General features: G+C 38.3%; 1 protein-coding gene across 6 annotated transcripts in view; it reads right to left on the bottom strand.

Annotated features, from left to right (window-relative positions):
* The window catches only part of ST7 (suppression of tumorigenicity 7), a 251,253-nt gene that overhangs the window by 35,827 nt on the left and 195,739 nt on the right, over positions 1 to 19,687 (bottom strand). For 5 of the 6 annotated variants that reach the window (XM_045495396.1, XM_045495398.1, XM_045495395.1 and 2 more), the window contains 2 exons: positions 3,332 to 3,404; positions 1,765 to 1,867 (listed from right to left, as the gene is read on the bottom strand). In XM_045495396.1, the coding sequence (XP_045351352.1) occupies positions 1,765 to 1,867; positions 3,332 to 3,404 (176 nt within the window). Of the gene's footprint in view, positions 1 to 1,764; positions 1,868 to 2,419; positions 2,556 to 3,331; positions 3,405 to 19,687 lie in introns of all 6 variants that reach the window. The other variant, XM_045495401.1, reaches the window with a different exon arrangement.

The raw sequence follows: 19,687 nt of genomic DNA, 5'->3' as shown, positions 1-19,687 counted from the left end.
GGGAAAGTGGGTGATGGGCATTGAGGAGGGCACCTTTTGGGATGAGCACTGGGTGTTGTATGGAAACCAATTTGACAATAAATTTCATATTAAAAAAGAAAGACCCAGTTCCCAGACTTCAGGGGTCTCCAACAAGTCAAATGTCAATAATTTTAAGACTTTGTGAAAATACAGTGTTCAAGTATTTTCAAAGAACTCTGAATATATTATCCCACTTGGTCTTTGTCACAAAAGACAGGTAAGGCTTATATTTTTATCTTCATTTGAAAAATGAGGGAAAACATTGAGTTCAGAGATGCTAAGCCCCAAGCTCCCCGCAAGGCTCATAAATGACAGAGCCAGAACTAAACCCAAGTTTTAGTCTCAGAAACTAGGACTCTATTGCTCAATACTACTTCTAAAAGGGCCTATACATGCTCACAGAACAACTCTGTAGTTAGAGAATAGCATTCAATAAATATTAATTGATGACCTAAGTTGACTGTAGTTCAGGACAATATTTTCATGATTAGCTTTAACTTTTAACCAAATTTTAATGAACACTTTTAACATAGCTGAAAAGATACCAAATAAAGAGAGATATTTTATGCCACCCTATATACAATGCCTAAGTCTACAAATATTATGATGGTCATTATCCACTAGAACTAGAGTAGATAAATATATCCTTCACTGACTGTGGTACTGTGCACCATTCTTCAGTTTCCTGTTTTGTGAGAAAATGAGCATGACCTGAATAAAAGCTCAGAAAAGATGTTAGGTCCCTTATCACTGTCACTCTGAACAAAATAGATTAAAGTAGGTAACTCCATAAATCATCACATACACACATACACGGACATACGTACCACCTTTTGCACAGTACTTCAAGAAAACAAAATAGCCTTCTTTTGTCATTTTTCACCAGTGAAAGCCTTCATTAGACATTTTGCCAAGAAAAGTATGCCTTGTAGTACCTGATGTAAATTGTATGAAGTTTCCCAGAGGTCAAAATGCACTTTATAATATCGAGAAACTGAAAATAGCCCTCAGCAATGTGCCTATCACATAGCAGGTACTCAAATGTAGGTAAATAATAAATACACACCCATCTCCCAAATAAAAGATTATAGAAATATCTTCTATCATGATCTGACTCCCTTAAAACCAAATTCAGGAAAAAAAATATATGGGAAATATTGGGTATTTATAAATTGGTCAGTCATGTGGTTAACAATTACGACAAACCTCTCCTACTACTTATACATACTAAAATGGCATTCACAAATCAAAAGAAAAACACTTTTTCATACTTTGAGGTTCTCCCTATTATCTTCTTGCCATTACTGATTAAGTATCATTTATTTGTAGAGACCTAGAACATCACATTTATCAGTATTTTTTTTCACCACTTATATTCACAACAAGGTTCATTTCCCAAGTTGGGTCTAAGTTAAGACTATAACTGGTGTGAAATTCCTATCAAATGCATCAACACTCTTGGGATCTCCATATTTTGCCAATTTCAGACTTCCTGGCCTGACCCGCCTAAGCTAAGTCTATCAATTTACCCTAATTATATGAAATCCAAAAATCGGCCCAAAGCCTCCTGAATGTAGCTTTTGCTTAAAAATGAAGCTGATAACCATAGACTATATAGGGCCTCAGCATTCATTGGCTGCAATTCATTTTTTTACACTGGGTGGATTCGAGACATGACATTGTGGTCACTGAATGCTTTCTCTGCTATCATAACGAGTTCCTGTGGGGATTCCACAGACTCACTTTTGGCACGTGAGGGTTGAATTCCACAGCTCTATGAATGGCCTCTACTGCGTTCATCTCTGCTGTGCTCAGCCCCCGCCGAGATGCAGCCTCGGGAGAGAATCTGAAAAGCAGGAAGACAAACACCATCCAGTTGGGACCACTGCTTGGGCATCAACCCGGAAAGGCATCTACGCGTCAAGGGCCCATAAAACCACAGCGAGCCAATGGCATGAGCTCTCCAAACCTCCACTATATGGAACCTCTGAGTGACCCCTCAGACCGAGGCCAACAAAAACCCCAGCAGAAGCAGAAAGCGTGCTTGCGTCTAATCTCGGCAGGAATGAAATTCGGCTGTCAAGTCTCTCTGTCTAAATAGCTAATCTAAATCTTCTATGAGGTACCTGCTCAGGTCAGGGGAGGGGGTAGGACTGACGAGGGCAGACAGTGTGGGAAAAAGAGAAAACCAGGTTACAGAAGAGCGCACTTGGTTAAAAACAGAACTAGGGAGAATTTTAAAGGAGGCTCCCAACCCAATGTCAGTGCTGCGATGCAGCCTCCTCCGCAGGCAAGCCTGCTTGGGGCCGTTCCGGCAGGGGGTGTGCGTGCCCGAACTGCGGGCCAGACACCTGCCCGAGTGAATGAAAAAAACCAGACCATGCAATCTCTTTCTCACCTCACACCCAGGGCTAACTCCAGAGCTGTGCTTGGCAGGCAGACACCACAGGGGAAGCTGTGACAACCCTGGCCCTGCCCTCCCAAGCTGGAGTCGCTGTGTAGGGAGAAAAGATGTTGCAGTAGGTACTGGCGATCTACAGGATAAAAAAGAATGAAAGAAAATTACTTCGGTCTTGAAGTGCACACACACTTAACAGCAAACCTGTCTGACATAGCAGAGGCTGTTTTCTTTTTCTGTTATCTGCTTTTCAGCTCTTCGGAGGGATTGTATCGGGGAAATGGAAGCGTTTATTATGAACTCAAACAGTTAAGCCAACTGTTCTCTTTCACCTGCCAGTCATCTTGGACATTTATGAAAATTCTCTATGTCATAGTCACCTGCCTGAATAAAACGGGCGAATGTCCCACCGAGATGGCAACTCAAAGCAAATGGACCCTGGGTGGGGAGTTAGTTTGGATCTGATGAGTCAAAGAATGGGAGATGATCATCCCCTCTGCCATCTTACATGTTTGTTATGACTACTACCCAGTCTTGGACTGCTGACGGAAGAGGAACACGCAAAAAAATGAGTAAAAGGAAGGCATTTTGTGTGTAAGTCCCAAGCAGGCCTTTTGGTATCTACTGTCTGGCAAAAAAAAAAAAAAAAAAAAAAAAAAAAAAGGTCACCTCAGAGGTATGGAATTTCACATAAATCCCTCTTTAGGGACCCATACACCCTTGAAGTACCTGGGGTTATGTACTCTCTCCTTCTAGTAGTGAAAGAAAAGATCAGCAGATTTTAGAAAATGCATGCTCATAAGCGGGGGGTTTCATAGACTAAGAGAAACTTCCAGAGAAAGCCCTCAGAGGCAACACATCTCCTTAAGTCAGGTCAGGCATTTAGTACCACACAAGTTATTATTCACTTACTTGTCAGAGACAGCTCTTGCTTTGAGCAAGGCAGCTGTATAGCATATTGTTGCCGACTTTGGTAAGCTTATATCTGTTAGAGAAAAAGAAAGCAGAAATTCTTATAAGTTTTCAGGAATAAAGAGCAATGATTTTTAATCCACAAGCATTTTAATCATGTAAGTCTAATAAAGTGTAAATTAAGAATATTTTAATGCATACAGTACACAGCTATTTCTTATGTATAAAGGTGGTATGTAAAACTATGGGTAATTCATATTTTTGTGAATAATATATGTTTAAAATCCACCAGACTGACTCTTCAGCAATCTTTTCTTTAAGATATGGATTCTCATATATTGAATTTAATTAAGCAGAGAATAGCTATAAATATATGCATTTAAATATTACAGGAATGCCCCTGATATCATAAAAGGCAAATAGGACCTCTGTGTCACTTGTAAAAAAAATTCTCAACAGGTGTATGAAATACCAATGTGAAGAAAAAATATCACCTGGATCTTTTTTTAAAAACACACCTAGGGGCGCCTGGGTGGCTCAGTCGGTTAAGCATCCGACTTCAGCCAGGTCACGATCTCGCGGTCCGGGAGTTCGAGCCCCGCGTCGGGCTCTGGGCTGATGGCTCAGAGCCTGGAGCCTGCTTCCCATTCTGTGTTTCCCTCTCTCTCTGCCCCTTCCCCGTTCATGCTCTGTCTCTCTCTGTCTCAAAAGTAAATAAAACGTTAAAAAAAAAAAAAAAAAACACACCTAAATAGGGGCGCCTGGGTGGCTCAGTTGGTTAAGCATCTGATTCTTGATTTCGGCACAGGTCGTGATCTCACGGTTGTGAGATTGAGAGATTGAGCCCTGTGTCAGGCTCTGCACTGACAGCATGGAGCTGGCTTGGGATTCTCTCTCTCACTCTCCCACTGCTTCTCCTTCCTTCTCTCTCTCTCTCTCTCCACCCCCCCCTCAAAATAAATAAATAAACTTAAAAAAAAACACCTAAATAAATTATTTTTTAGTGGTCAGATTTAAACCAGATTTCTTTTGCATTAAATTTCAAGAAGTTCATATTCAGTTTTTTGTTAAATAAGCAATACATTTATTATAACATATACGAAAAATCTTTATATATAAGGATATATATGTGAAATATTTAGAAATCTATATAATTTTTGTTCATTCAAACCCAAAGGAAATCCCCTTTCATATGAAGCCTCATTTGTTTCTCCAAGAAACAGTTCCTCTCAGTTTGTATAGAAAATTTCACATGGAGAAGAGGGAGCAGGTAACAGACTCAGATGATGAGTTTAAAGGGAAACAAAAGTAAAAGATACAGCTGAGAATAGATAAACTCAAAAACGTAGTCCCTTTTGGGGAAAAATTTGTGTTTAAATTATGACTCTATTTCTTACCAGAATAGTATTTCTTTAACACTGAACCACATTTATACTACGACAGAGAAATATCATCTTAATTCAGGTCAGGTAAAAATACACCATTCCCAGTGATGCAAAATTCACTCTATGTTAGAGAAACTCTTATCACCTGGAATGCTCTGCCAGCTTCTTCACAGGGCTGTTTTCAACTTCAAAAGAATTACATTACAGTGGATAAAATCCAAAAGGGGCAAAGGGAAGAGAGAAAGAGAGAGAGAGAAGGGGGGAGAGAGAGAAAGAGAAAGAGAGAGGAACCAAGAAACAGATTCTTTAAGTATAAAGAACCAACTGATAGTTACCAGAGGGGAGGCGGGTGGGGGGGATGGGTTAAATAGGTGATGGGGATTAAGGAGTGCACTTGTGCTGAGCACTGGGTGATGTACAGAGTATTGAATCACTATATTATACACCTGAAGTCAATATAACACTGTATATAACACTGTATGCTAACTGAAATTTAAATAAAAACTTAAAAAAAAGAATTACATTATAGTAAGAATGAAAAGCAAGTCCCATGACCAGCCCCATAACAGACAGCCACAGAAGAAAATAAATTCATAAAAGAATAACAACCCCTAATCCAGTAGTAAGTATTTACCACCAATCTCAGCACAAGGAATTTCTCTGAGGGAAATTTCAATGCCATTGATAAAAAAAATAAATAAATCATCATAGAAAATTCCAACAAAGAACTGAAAGGAAAAGGAGTCTTTGTAATCCTGATCTCATAAATTATGTTCAAACAAAATTTCACCACTATATGCATAGTGTAAAATGATATGCTTATGACTAAGAAGGAGAAAAAAGAAGAATGCCAAACACTTATGGATCTGTCTTGTTGCTTTTCCAACGTCTAAACATTTAACTGCTTCCTAGTGTAGGAAATCAATCCCAGAATCAAATATCTTGTTTATTAGGGTCCATTCATTGACCCTAATTGGAAGGTAACAAAACTGTAGATAATACACATTCTACTTAAAAGTTCAGACCTTTTTTTTTTAAAGTTCAGACTTTTTATATAAAAAGTATCCACATCTTGTTTCCATCCTTCCTGGCATGATCTGTGTTCCTTCTGTGTTGAGCATCTTCCCATGAAGAAGAGACTAATGAAAAGTCCAAGAAACGAGTTGAGGCTGAAAACAATGGTCATAATTATCTGGAGGTGGCAGCATAACAGGGAGCCTCACTTGATAAACTAGAGAAAACCTGTTGTTAAGGATTTAGCTTCACAATGAGAAGGATCAGATTGTTTTGATGGTTACCTAAACAAGCAAAGTGACATATTCACCCACTTAGAAAAACATACAACTGAGGTATACCAGCAGAATACAGGTGCCCAATCAATGATGATCTTTAATCCAGAACCAGGCCTCTTCATCCTCACGAACAGGGCATTCACAACTAGAAAAATGTGACAAAATTCTGCAACATTACAACTACTGTAGTGCATTTTTCCCATAATTTTTTTTACCCATACTCCTTCACTGTATGTAAAGCTGGTGGTATATGTGCACAGTCATAACGCTTAAAAAGTAAATAACCAAAAATATGTTTTAATCAGTATCAAAAGGGAAGAGGGGGAAATGTAAATACTCCATTCCTCACTAGTGGCATGTGATTCCATTTGTTTTCTTCTTATTTGAATAAATTACTTTTACTCTCATTGCTTAACAAAAATAAAAGAATAGCAAAAAATTCTTGCATAACTTGTTTATTTAGATAGTTTCAATGTTTTTCTTCTAAGTCAGTCAAAGCAATTAACCTATTTGGTAATGGCAGTTGTCTCTAAGAAGTGAGAAATCATTCTAAAGAAAATGATCCTAAGTTTCCCTGTAGGTAAAGCAATCTTATTCAATTAAGGTTTTCTTTACAACATATTTCTTTAATATGAAATTTATTGTCAAATCGGTTTCCATACAACACCCAGTGCTCATCCCAACAGGTGCCCTCCTCAATATCCCTCACCCACCCTCCCCTCCCTCCCACCCCCCATCAACCCTCAGTTTGTTCTCAGTTTTTTGGATTTCTTAAGGTTTGCCTCCCTCCCTCTCTTTTTTTTTTTTTTCCCTTCCCCTCCCCCATGTCTTCTGTCAAGTTTCTCAGGATCCACATAAGAGTGAAAACATACGGTATCTGTCTTTCTCTGTAGGACTTATTTCACTTAGCATAACATTCTCCAGTTCCATCCACTTTGCTACAAAAGGCCATATTTCATTCTTTCTCATTGCCACGTAGTATTCCGTTGTGTATATAAACCACAATTTCTTTATCTATTCATCAGTGGATGGACATTTAGGCTCTTTCCATAATTTGGCTATTGTTGAAAGGGCTGCTATAAACATTGGGGTACAAGTGCCCCTATGCATCAGCACTCCATTTATCCCTTGGGTAAATTCCTAGCAGTGCTCTTGCGGGGTCATAGGGTAGATCTATTTTTAATTTTTTGAGGAACCTCCACACTGTTTTCCAGAGCGGTTGCACCAGTGTGCATTCCCACCAACAGTGCAAGAGGGTTCCCGTTTTTCCACATCCTCGCCAGCATCTATAGTCTCCTGATTTGTTCATTTTAGCCACTCTGACCTGCGTGAGGTGGTATCTGAGTGTGGTTTTGATTTGTATTTCCCTGATGAGGAGCGACGTTGAGCATCTTTTCATGTGCCTGTTGGCCATCTGGATGTCTTCTTTAGAGAAGTGTCTATTCATACAACATATTTTTTAAAATGATGCTTATCTTTCACAATAAAAAGCAAAAGCTTTGACATTTTGCCTACCCCAGCAATTCCACTTCTGAGACTCTTTCCTAAGAGAAAAAGTCATGTGCATTAAAAATGAGCCTTAAGGATGCTGTTGACAATACTGTTTCTAATGGTGGAAAACTGGAAACAGCCTAAATGGCCAATAACAGATTAGTTAAGGTGCTGTACATCCACAGGGTGCAATTCTATGTGGTCATTAAATCATGTGTTGGAAAAGTAATGATCTGGGAAAATGGTGCATGGTTAGAAGTACATCAATAAGTAAAGTAAGTTTATAAAATTATGATTTCATATGTTTTTAAAAAGCATTTATATGCACAGGGATAATAAAACTGGAATTATACATACAAAATATCAACAGTATTTATTTTTGAGTGGTGGGATTATAGGGAATTTTTTTTTATCTGTATTTCCAAAGCTTCCTGTGAGTACATGTAAATAAGTGAATTTTTAAAAGATAGCAATAATGCTATAAAAAGAATTCTGTTCTACAAATTGTTGGAAGCAAGTTCATAAGCAAATACATTGGTGGAACCAGACAGAGACAGCATAGACAGACAAAGGTAGAACTTACATGAAGTGAAGTCAGACCACAGATCTACTGTATATACTTATATACTTCATGAAAGTTAGCGTGATCCTTTTGCAGTGTGCACTGATTAACCATATTTTAATCTAATCACTGCCTAACATCTAAATCAGAGACCAGAACTGCATGTCTTGGCTCACTTTTAAGAAACACCATATAGGGGCGCCTGGGTGGCGCAGTCGGTTAAGCATCCGACTTCAGCCAGGTCACGATCTCGCGGTCCGGGAGTTCGAGCCCCGCGTCGGGCTCTGGGCTGATGGCTCAGAGTCTGGAGCCTGTTTCCGATTCTGTGTCTCCCTCTCTCTCTCTGCCCCTCCCCCGTTCATGCTCCGTCTCTCTCTGTCCCAAAAATAAATAAACGTTGAAAAAAATAATTTAAAAAAAGAAACACCATATAGAGGGTTGATGGGGGGTGGGAGGGAGGAGAGGGTGGGTGATGGGTATTGAGGAGGGCACCTTTTGGGATGAGCACTGGGTGTTGTATGGAAACCAATTTGACAATAAATTTCATATATTAAAAAAAAAAAAAAAGAAACACCATATACACTACCTTAGGAGAAAGCTTGTTATTATGGGCTGCTTACTCGTGAGTGCTACCTCTTTCATTTCTTTAAAAATAATGCTGAGACTTGGTTGTTGTTGCGTGTTATAAGTTTGAAACTTATAGACTCACAGAAAGTTTGAAATAATTATAGGCTCACAGAAGGATGTGAAAATAGTACCCTGTACTGTGAATGCTTTTCTCAGCTTCCCCCAATGGTGACATCTTACATAACTGTAGTATAATATCAAAACCAAGAAACTGACACTGGTACAGTACTATTAAGGAAATTACAGTCCTTGTTCAATTTTCACTTTTTTACATGCATTCATGTGTGTGTGTGTAGTTCTATGAAATTTTATCCCATGGCTAGATTCATCTAACTACCACCACCATCAAAATACACAAAGTTCCAAAGGAACTCTCTTGTGTTACCCCTTTATTTGTACCCTTCCTTCCCATACCTGTCCCCTGGTGACCACTAATCTATTCTTTGCCTCTGTAATTTTGTCTGTCTGCCATGATTTCATGCTTTTACCACTAGGGAAATGGATAAAATGATAAGGGAAACAGAATAGCTAATAGTAGTGATGAAAACAAGTAGTATCAGAAGTTTTGAGCAGGAATAACAAAAAAAAGCTGCCTTCCAATATTGCTTATAATTTATTCAGAAATTTTATTTTGAGGAAGAAACTTCAAAACCACTCTATGCAGTGCCTGTCTTTCGTACGTGCATGTACCTACCATAATTACAAAAAGTCCTTCTAAGAATTAGAATCCAGATACTCTCTTCAATAAATGGTGTTGGGAAAACTGAACAGCTACATGCAAAACAATGAAACTGGACCACTTATTTACACTATACACAAACATAAACTCAAAACGGATTAAGGACTTAAATGTGAGAGCTGAAATCATAGAAACCCTAATAGAGAGCATAGGCAGTAATTTCTCAGACATAGGCCATAGCAGTATTTTTCTAGATATGCCTCCTCAAGCAAGGGAAACAAAAGCAAAAATAAACTATTGGGATTACATCAAAATAAAAAAACTTCTGTACAGTAAAGGAAACAATAAAAAACTAAAGTGCAACTTCCTGAATGGGAGATATTTGAAAATGACATATCAAATAAAGGGTTAGCATCCAAAACATGTAAAGAACTTATACAACTCAACAAACACACATGCGAATAATCCAATCAAAAATGGGCAGAAGACATGAACAGATATTTCTCCAAAGAAGACATCCAGATGGCCAACAGACACATGAAACAATGCTCAACATCATCAGATAAATGCAAATCACTCCTATTAGAATGGCTAAAACCAAAAACATAAGAAACAAGTGTTGGCAAGGATGTGGTGAAAAAGGAACCCTCCTGCACTGTTGGTGGGAATGCAAACTGGTGCAGCCACTCTGGAAAACAGTATGGAGATTCCTCAAAAAATTAAAAATAGAATTACCATATGATCCAGTAATTCCACTACTGGGCACTTACCCAAAGAATATGAAAACACTAATTTGAAAAGATATATGCACCTCTATGTTTATTGCAGCATTATTTACAATAGCCAAATTATGGAAGCAACTCAGGTGTCCACTGATAGACGAATAGATAAAGAAGATGTGGTGTAGACATACAATGGAATATTACTCAGCCATAAAAAAAGACTGAAATTGGGGCGCCTGGGTGGCGCAGTCGGTTAAGCGTCCGACTTCAGCCAGGTCACGATCTCGCGGTCCGTGAGTTCGAGCCCCGCGTCGGGCTCTGGGCTGATGGCTCAGAGCCTGGAGCCTGTTTCCGATTCTGTGTCTCCCTCTCTCTCTGCCCCTCCCCCGTTCATGCTCTGTCTCTCTCTGTCCCAAAAATAAATAAACGTTGAAAAAAAAAAAAAAAAGACTGAAATATTGCCATTTGCAACAAATGGATGGATCTAGAGAATATAATGCTAAGTGAAATAAGTCACTCAGAAAAAGACAAATACCATATGATTTCACTCATACGTGGAATTTAAAAAACAGATGAACAAAGGAAAAAGAAACAAACCAAAAAACAAACTCTTTAACTATAGAGAACAAACTGATGGCCACCACAGGGGAGGTGGGGGGGATAGGTGAAAAGGTGAAAGGGATTAAGATTACACGTATCATGATGAGCACTGAGTAATGTATAAAATTATTGAATCACTATATTGTACATTTGAAACTAATATAACACAGCCTATTAACTGTACTGGAATTAAAACATTTTTTAATAAAAGAAAGAATCCAAGAAGGAGAAAAATGTTAGCTACAAAAATTAATGTTCTTAAAAAGGAATATGTTCAGAGAAGTCATCATAATAACAGGTATGAAACTTGCCTAGAGATCGACTGGACCATACTGGAGACGGAGGTTAGAGTGCTCTCATAAGAGTGGTTTAAAAAAGAAAGTAGATGTCATGTAATACACAGTATGATTAAGATAATAAATAATCTTAGGTAATGACACAGATATTTGCTGTTATAAAAGAAGGGGAAAAAATAAAAAGAAACTTCAGGAAGAATAAAAACAAATCCAAACAAACAATTAGAATCCAAAAAGGACATGAAAAGAAACAAAATAATGAGATATCGCATAATTGCAGACACAAGGAATGCTACATAAATGTTTCTCACTTAAGCAAAGCTGAACTCCCGGCTTTAGTTTAATTTTCCTTCTACTTCTTGGCCATCTTTTGTTTTATACAGGTCCTTTTCTGAAAGGCAAAGAACTTTCTCCAACTGTCTTAGGTTTTCAAAATCAAATTGTCATGAAAGTCTTTCATTGGAACCATAGAGTATGTTCTCTTTCGCGTCTGGTTTCTTTCACTCAGCATGTTTCTGAGATTCATCCATGTGGAGCATGTATCAGTACTTTATTCTTTTCTATTGCTGAGTAGTACTTCATTGTGTGGATATACCACAACATGTTTATTTTCTTTCTAATAGCTATTTATTTAGATTGTTTCCCAGGTTTGGGCTATTATGAATAAAGCTGTTGTGACCATTCCTGTGTAAGGTTTTCGGGGGGGAAAAAAAAGTAAAACTCATTTCTCTTAGATAGGTAATTAGAAATGAAATTGCTGAGTCAGAAAACAGACACATGTTTAAACCGTTAAACAGTGCTCCAAAGTGGTTGTGTGAAAGTTTGCAAAACTAGTATATGGTGACAGAGATCAGAAAAAAATGATTACTTCTGGGCTGGAGAGCAGTTATTGGCCAGAAGAGGGCATGAGGCAACCTTCTGAGATGATGGAAAGTTCTATGATCCTGGATAGTGATAACACAGGTGTATATAAAAGTGAAAAGTTATCCCGCTCTACACTTCAGATTTGTGCATGTTACTATAGGTAATTTATACCTCAATAAAAACAATTTTTAAAAAACAAACCTATAATCCTGGGCCATGTGAAGCTGTCTTCTCTTACTTCAATCTAACTTCCATAACATTTCAGTTGCCTTTTATCATTCTGCTCCCCCCGCCAATTCTCTCTACAAATCCTTATCCAAAGTTACTTACTAGTTTTGCCTTCCATAACATAAAACAATCTGATCATTTCTCAAGTCAGCCTTTCAAATATTAAAATGGTTTAAATGTCTCCTCTAAACCTAATCTTTTCCAGAATAAATACTTCTAATTCCTCAACTGATATATTCTTCAGAACTTCTCATTTATTTTTGTTATGGAGTCATGAGTGATTTCAAAATATGCGAATTAGAAGTGGAAATAATCCCCTAAATCCCTGAAACCTGACCAGTACAGAGTTCTAGGGAAATGTACAGTTTGAGGAAGTACAGCCATAACACCTCTCTGAATAACAGCTAGGATGACCCTGGTGTGGGGCAGCTGGAAGTCCTCATTTGTTCCTGTGATTGTGTAGTCAACAAAACCATCCAGGTTCTATCAAATTAATTTCAGCCAAAGCCAAATCTTTTCTCTTTTACTGAAACCATGAAAATTTATGAACCTATAAGCAGGATTTCATATTTGATTCCATTACATTTTAAATCTTAAAATGAAATCTAAACCATTGAGTTTTAATTAATAGTTTCAGAATATCATTCCAGCCTATTAGTCATCATTCTGACTCAAGCTACCAACCACAGCTTTGTGCCATACAATCCATAGGCATACCTTCCTCCCCATATGATTGTTATCATCATCAAAATTGCTGCTAACACTTATCAACGGCCTATTAAATGCCAGGCACTGGTGTTAATCACTTATACACATTATTCTGCCTAATCCTCAGAGCAACCCTCTGAGATAGGACTTAACTGCTAGCCCTCTTTTACAGATGGGAAAAGCGAGACATATAATGGTTAAGAAATATGCCAGTATCACATAGTTAAAACAAATTATGAGCTGTCCCCACAGCACATGATTTTGAACTGTGCCACGTTGTCTACAAGTTCTGATTTATAAAAATACTGACCATGGCAATACCAAGGAAAGGATCCAGGAATGACATTCTAGAGATCACCCTAAATCTGCAATGGTCTGCAATGATGAATGTGCAACCATTTATTAATGGTAATAATAGGTATTATATATGCCACTTAAACCATTAAATCATACCATTTATTAATGGCTATAATAGATATTATATATACCACTTATACCATTAAATCATACCATTTCTTTTTTTTTAAAATTTTTTTTTTCAACGTTTATTTATCTTTGGGACAGAGAGAGACAGAGCATGAACGGGGGAGGGGCAGAGAGAGAGGGAGACACAGAATTGGAAACAGGCTCCAGGCTCTGAGCCATCAGCCCAGAGCCCGACGCGGGGCTCGAACTCACGGACCGCGAGATCGTGACCTGGCTGAAGTCGGACGCTCAACCGACTGCGCCACCCAGGCGCCCCACCATTTCTTAAAGATACAATAGGTATTGGGGTGCCTCGGTGGCTCAGTCAGTTAAGTGTCTGACTTAGGCTCGGGTCATGATCTCACGATCTGTGAGTTCAAGTCCCGCATCGGGCTCTATGCTGACAGCTCAGAGCCTGGAGCCTGCTTCAGATTCTATGTCTCCTTCTCTCTTTTTGCCCCTCCCCCACTCATGCTCTGTCTCTGTCTCAAAAATAAATAAACATTAAAGATACAATAGGTATTATGACTACATTGCTCCACATTACCTAAAAAGGTAGCATTCAAAACATTATCAAATGTTTTAATTAAATAAGGATATGTCTATGGCATTCTTCTAATTCAGAAATATATAGAAAATGGCCATTTAAGTTAATAAGAAACATTTAAATGTTACTGTATAGACCACAAATATTTTCACATCCACTATCTTGTCTGTTTTTATTTAGCACAACTTCCTTCGTAATTCCATGTTAGATCTTCAATCACCTCTTTCTTTCCTAAATGTTAATAAACCACATATAGTCATCTCCTAGAATTTTACTGGTATTGACTTATTTGCTGAAATTCTAAACAAACAAAAAGAGAATCACAATTATTGAGGGCAAACAGAATATAGGAGTGAATAAAGGCATATTCTCATCAACTTATAAACACATTACTGTCTTCTCCAAATAGGAGAACTACAGGATAGATCAAAGAATTGGACAACAGCACACAACTGTGAAGGTCAATAAAATCTTTTATTTTACAGATGAAGAAATACAGGACCAGAGAAGCTAAGTGAAATGCTTATGAGCTTACTTACTAATTAGTAACAGAACTGGTCTCACAATAGCAGGTTCTTGTCACCACCCCATACTGCCACTGTGATGCTTGCGTGTACTCCCCTTATCATCCTTACACTTTCTGCATCATTTTGCTCAGAAAACAGCCTCACAAAGAAAGTCTTGAGACTTTTGCCTCCTCTGAACTTTAGCCACCTTTAATACCTGCTTACAAGCTCTACCCCACTTTAACTATTTGTCATTCTGACCTTTCATATACTTTAATCATTTGTTTTCCTTTACATTTTCTTCCAGTTGGGAATACCTATAATGTCATCTTGTAGATTCTCCCATCCTTCTTGAACCACTCTCCACTTAAAACTCTCTGTGTCTTCCTTTGCCAAATGGTGTCAGCACAAAGCTGTTTATTGAGTCTCAAGTTAGGGGTTTATATTTATCTTTCCTCTAACTTAAAAAAGGGCATAGCTTTTGGCTTTTGTTGCTACTTGTTTGTTATTAGATTCAGGAAATCTGTCTAATGCTCCCTACTTTTACGACTGTGAGCTATAAGAAGACAACACGATCTCCTTCTCTTAAGGTTCGTCCATTTTGGTAAAAATTAAATTCAGCATATTAATTACTCTTAGGCTTTGACCACTTTAGTACTAACTGAAGTGTCAGCAAAGCACGGATTTATAGGATGCTCTGCTTTTGGCAAATGAGACTTGTAGATCCACACACACAGGCATTCACATCCTGTACTGCACTCTCTAAATTCACAACCTTTAAGGACTAGGTGGACACTCACACCTGTTCCCCATTCCACATTTTTTCTCCCCGTGTCATTGTTATGACTCAGCAGAAGTTACCTGATGTTAATGGGCTGTATGAGTCTTGGCAGGCTCTAACTGTGTCTTAGTTACACCCCCCCTAACAGATTATCCAAGGTATATGCTAGGTCTACATAGGCCTCAATTTCCTGTAGTTAAGAGATCACCAGAAAGCAAATGAAATTAAATGGTTACAGCTTAAAATAATAAGTTTTAATAACCCAGGAAATAAAAAAGTTTCTGTACTGGGATTCCCATTAGTTGTTTAAAGATTAAAAACCAAACTCTAATAAACTCTTTTATACTGATTGGTTGAAAAACTGAGCAAATATCTCCCTGATAGAATCCTGCTTCTTTGCAGCATCTGAAACCACCTCACCGGTGCTCTTCAGTGGCTTTTTACTCCCTGATGTCTTCTAACACCATGTGTTTCCACTCACTCTAGTGCTTCTAACATCATGTGCTCATCCCTCAACCACCTCAAGTCAAAAAAATAGTATGAATCCACTGTGCCACTCTCTCTACTTTGAGGTCAGACTGGAGACCATCTCTGCTGAGATTGCCTCATGCATGGTCTCTCTCCAGGGCCTATAGAATTAGGTCCAAAGCTCTGTGAGATCTGGTCCCTACCTAACTTGCCCAAAGCATATTCAGCCCTTTGCTGTAGCCTTCCACCATCCCTCTGCTTTATAGGATACATGGAGTACTCCATGCAGGCTGGGTCAATCTTGCTCCTGAACCTTTCCGTGAGCTCTTTGTCTGTAGTATTTTCACTGTCTGGCTCAATTCAGACTCCACCTCCACCAGGAAGGCTTCCCTTGCAGTCTTTACAGCAACTGTTTTCTTACTCCCCTCTCCTACTTACATGGTGAGTTTCAGGAATAAAACTGTTTCTTCATCACTTTGTACCCACAATCCAAAACACTGCCTAAAACATAGCTGGTGGTTCTGTGTTTGCTGAATGAAATCTTAGGTTAATATACTAACATCTCAAATCACCTGATATTAGCTCCCTTTGATATGTAAACATTTAGACCTAATTTAGCTTCTGGAAGCCAAAAGTGTCAGTACTGATGCGTGTTTAAGGAGGGCGCCAGAAACTTGTTATTTCTCAACATGTGTACTGCATTTATCACTGCTTCTGCAGTTTTAGCAAAATGGGTGAAACGGTACTGGTGTTCTAAATCTAGATGTCTATTTGAAACAGCAGTGGAATTAAAAAGTGAGGCAGGAAGAAAGCAAGAGTACAAGCTGACAAGGTTGAAGGAAAGTAGAAGGGTTTTTGGCCAAAAACAGGGAAGTTAAACCACACCTCTTCTGGCTCCCTAGGACCCTGTATGGGAATGAGGCCACTGAAAGAAAAGGTCATCTCAGGGAGAATGACTCTTAAGTTTTCAAAAGTCATAAATGCTCATAATATCAAACTTGAAATTCAGTGTAATAATCTTGGGAGAAATTTATGTAATTATGAGTAAAACTGTCAATCTGACGTGTCTCAGAAAACCCATGGGGCAAAACTTTAGATAGAACAGTTTTTTCAGTGATCATCTTTTTGACCTAATTTCCTTTTGTTCATCTACAATAATAATAAGATGTAATTTTAAAAGGATCACTACTGTTCCTATGCATGAGCTAGGTCAGTGGAGGGTCAATTTCATATCTATAATTCTAAAACAATGTTTTCAAGGGTAGCAGACAGCATAAGTAAGTCCCACAGCACCTCACAAATGAGGACACTACGTCATAGGGCATCTCCAACTAACAAGTCATTCGTTCACTACAGCTGTTCTGAATGTCTACCCTCACACACGAGTGTCTGGGAAGAGAACACAGGGCTTGCTCTCAAAGGGTTTCTTTCTCTGTACCTCTACAGCATGTTTCAAACAGATTTACTGAGCACTGATACATCTCACCTCAATTTACTGTGGTTGGTTTTGGTTTGGGTTTCTTTACATCTTTCTCCACCAGACTGAAAGCTTCTTGGCAACACAGAATAGGTTATACTCATCTCTGAATCTGAAAGCACCTAAAAATTAATATTTTCAATATAAGGATCTGATGCAGCCTTGCTGAATTAATTTGAAAAAAAAAAAAAACCCTAATTACTCTCTATAGTCATTTAAGATTATGGAATATAAAGTATCCCTGGGGTACCTGGGTGGCTTAGTCGGTTAAGCGTCCAACTTTGGCTCAGGTAATGATCTCATGGTTCATGGGGTCAAGCCCCGTGTTGGGTTCTGAGCTGACAGTGCGGAGCCTGCATGGGATTCTCTCTCCCTCACTCTCTGCCTGTCCCCCACTCACTTGTACTCTCTCTCTCTCAAAATAAATAAAATAAATAAACAACAACAACAACCCTTTTCTTGGTCAGGCAACATATTGATACACTGGAAGTTTACATTAATCCACACATTTGGTCCTGACAGACACTTTTGGAGCCATAAACTGAATGACCAAACAAACAAAAATTAAAAACAAATAAAAATGCAGCCCATTTCCCTTTCCTAACCTATTTTTGGATGAGATGTATTATGACTATCCCATTATGTGATGCTGTCCTTCATGTGGCTTTCTTCAGTAAAATTTCTGAGTTTACTTCTGTACATGATATGATACAAAGAAAAGAATAGAAATGTGGAATTCTGTCCTTAGTTTTTTGTTTTGTTTTGTTTTGTTTTGTTTTGTTTTGTTTTGGTTTGGTTTGGTTTGGTTTAAGACAGTCTGAAGTCTTTTTGTCCCACATTTAAAAAGCCAATCCAAGGTCCCCTTTCAACCAAAGGGAAAAGCTTCACTGAAAAAATAAAAAGGATTGCTATACCAGAACCTCAAAAAGAAATGCCACCTGGGAGTTCAATGATTCAATCAGGGAAATACTACATGACCTTAGTAATTTGGGGCAGGGGGAGGGGCAGGCAACACAGATTCAACTACACCCAGAAAAATTCATCTCATGCTATAAAGTCAAACACCAGATGTTATTTGCAACTTTTGGATTGGATTACCCCAGAAGGTCTGTGTCAGAGAGCCCTTCTGTGGCTAGTGCCCTGGAGTCCAGCACGGCAGTTTATGGGATGGTAACGGCTGGCTGGGGAGGGATGTTACCTTGGTAAATTACGATAACGAGACAATAGGGTTATGAAAGCCAATATAAATTTAGAGGGTTTGTTTGAGTGCCAACTATGTGAATTACATATGTATGCATTCATAAAAAATCTTCCATCATCAGAGACAATAGAAATTTCTCATGCATACAGTCTTTATTGAAATAATACCTATCATTAGAACTCCTGCTCATTGCATATAATATGACAGACAATCATTTGCTAACTTCAAAGGCCTAGTCCACTTGACAGATCTACCTTTTGGTTTCCAAGTCAGCAGGACACCCCGTACAAAGCTATAAAAGGCCATCATTTCTCAGTGATTCATGCTTACCAGCCTGAAACCATAGCCCATGGTATCAGTGCTGATGTGTGTGTATGTATATATATATATATATATATATATATTTTTTTTTTCCCCCCCTCCAATGAAGCAGCTATGTGATTCATTTGCCTATCTTTTACACAAGGATGCTCTTCAACACTTGCCTTGGTATCTTGACTTTTTCCATAAGAGCCAGCCCAGGAAAGGGAGCCAGACTGGGCTTACAGTCTGTCACCTGGGACTGATTGCATTTCAAACCTTCTTTCTTGAATACAGTTTAATTTTGTAGTAGATACATCTCAGAAGCTGTTGTGCCTATGGCATCAAAACTCACAACTACACACTTGACTGAAAAGCACTGTTTTGGAGGTCTGGACTGCCTGACGCTCAAAGCCTGACACTGATGGCCTAAATACAGATTTTACTGACTGGTCTTCCTGGCATCTCAAATCCCTCTTATTCTTGCCCATTCCTTAAACATAAATGGAAGATAGCCTCATGCAAAGAGAGAGTATCCAGTGACTACTTCAAAGGAACTGTTATGATAGTTGAGTAGCTTGTGTTAGTTGTAAGGCCTTGGGCAATGAACAAAGTTTACGAAATTTTTGCTTATAACTACATGCTGACTCTGCAAAACAGTATCAGCAAAAAGCTTATTCTCTGAATAGTCTCAACATAGAGTAATTCCCCAGTGCTTTCTTTAGAACCTCTGTTTTCAATCTACTGAGATGAAAGTATTTCCCCCAGTGTTAGAAACATGTCCTGATCTTAAAAGTATACCCTCTGCACATTACCAGATAGCAGATAATAGTGCTAATTTAGGATGGGCTCAATGGCACCAGTAAAAATGGTCTTGATACAGTTGTTGCATTTATATAACATTCATGACTATATAAAAGACCAGTTGTCCCTCACAGGGAAATTTCTGTCCCCAAATTTAGGGCAATCACTGAATGATCTAATGGAGTAAATATCCAGAAGAACTTGGATTTGTAATTCCATTGGTGCAAATTGCCCCAAGGCTGAAACAATTTGTCTTTTGATCAGAGTGAAATTCCTGGCACTTTTTTTTATCGGCTTTCCAAAAGCTTAAGGATTATCAGTAGATAAAACTAAACATTTCCATTCTTATCAAA

Source organism: Leopardus geoffroyi, chromosome A2, assembly GCF_018350155.1.
Source record: "Leopardus geoffroyi isolate Oge1 chromosome A2, O.geoffroyi_Oge1_pat1.0, whole genome shotgun sequence".
Classification (NCBI taxonomy): domain Eukaryota; kingdom Metazoa; phylum Chordata; class Mammalia; order Carnivora; family Felidae; genus Leopardus; species Leopardus geoffroyi.
The sequence above is the reverse complement of the archived record's forward strand: the minus strand, read 5'-3'. Positions and strand labels throughout refer to the sequence as shown.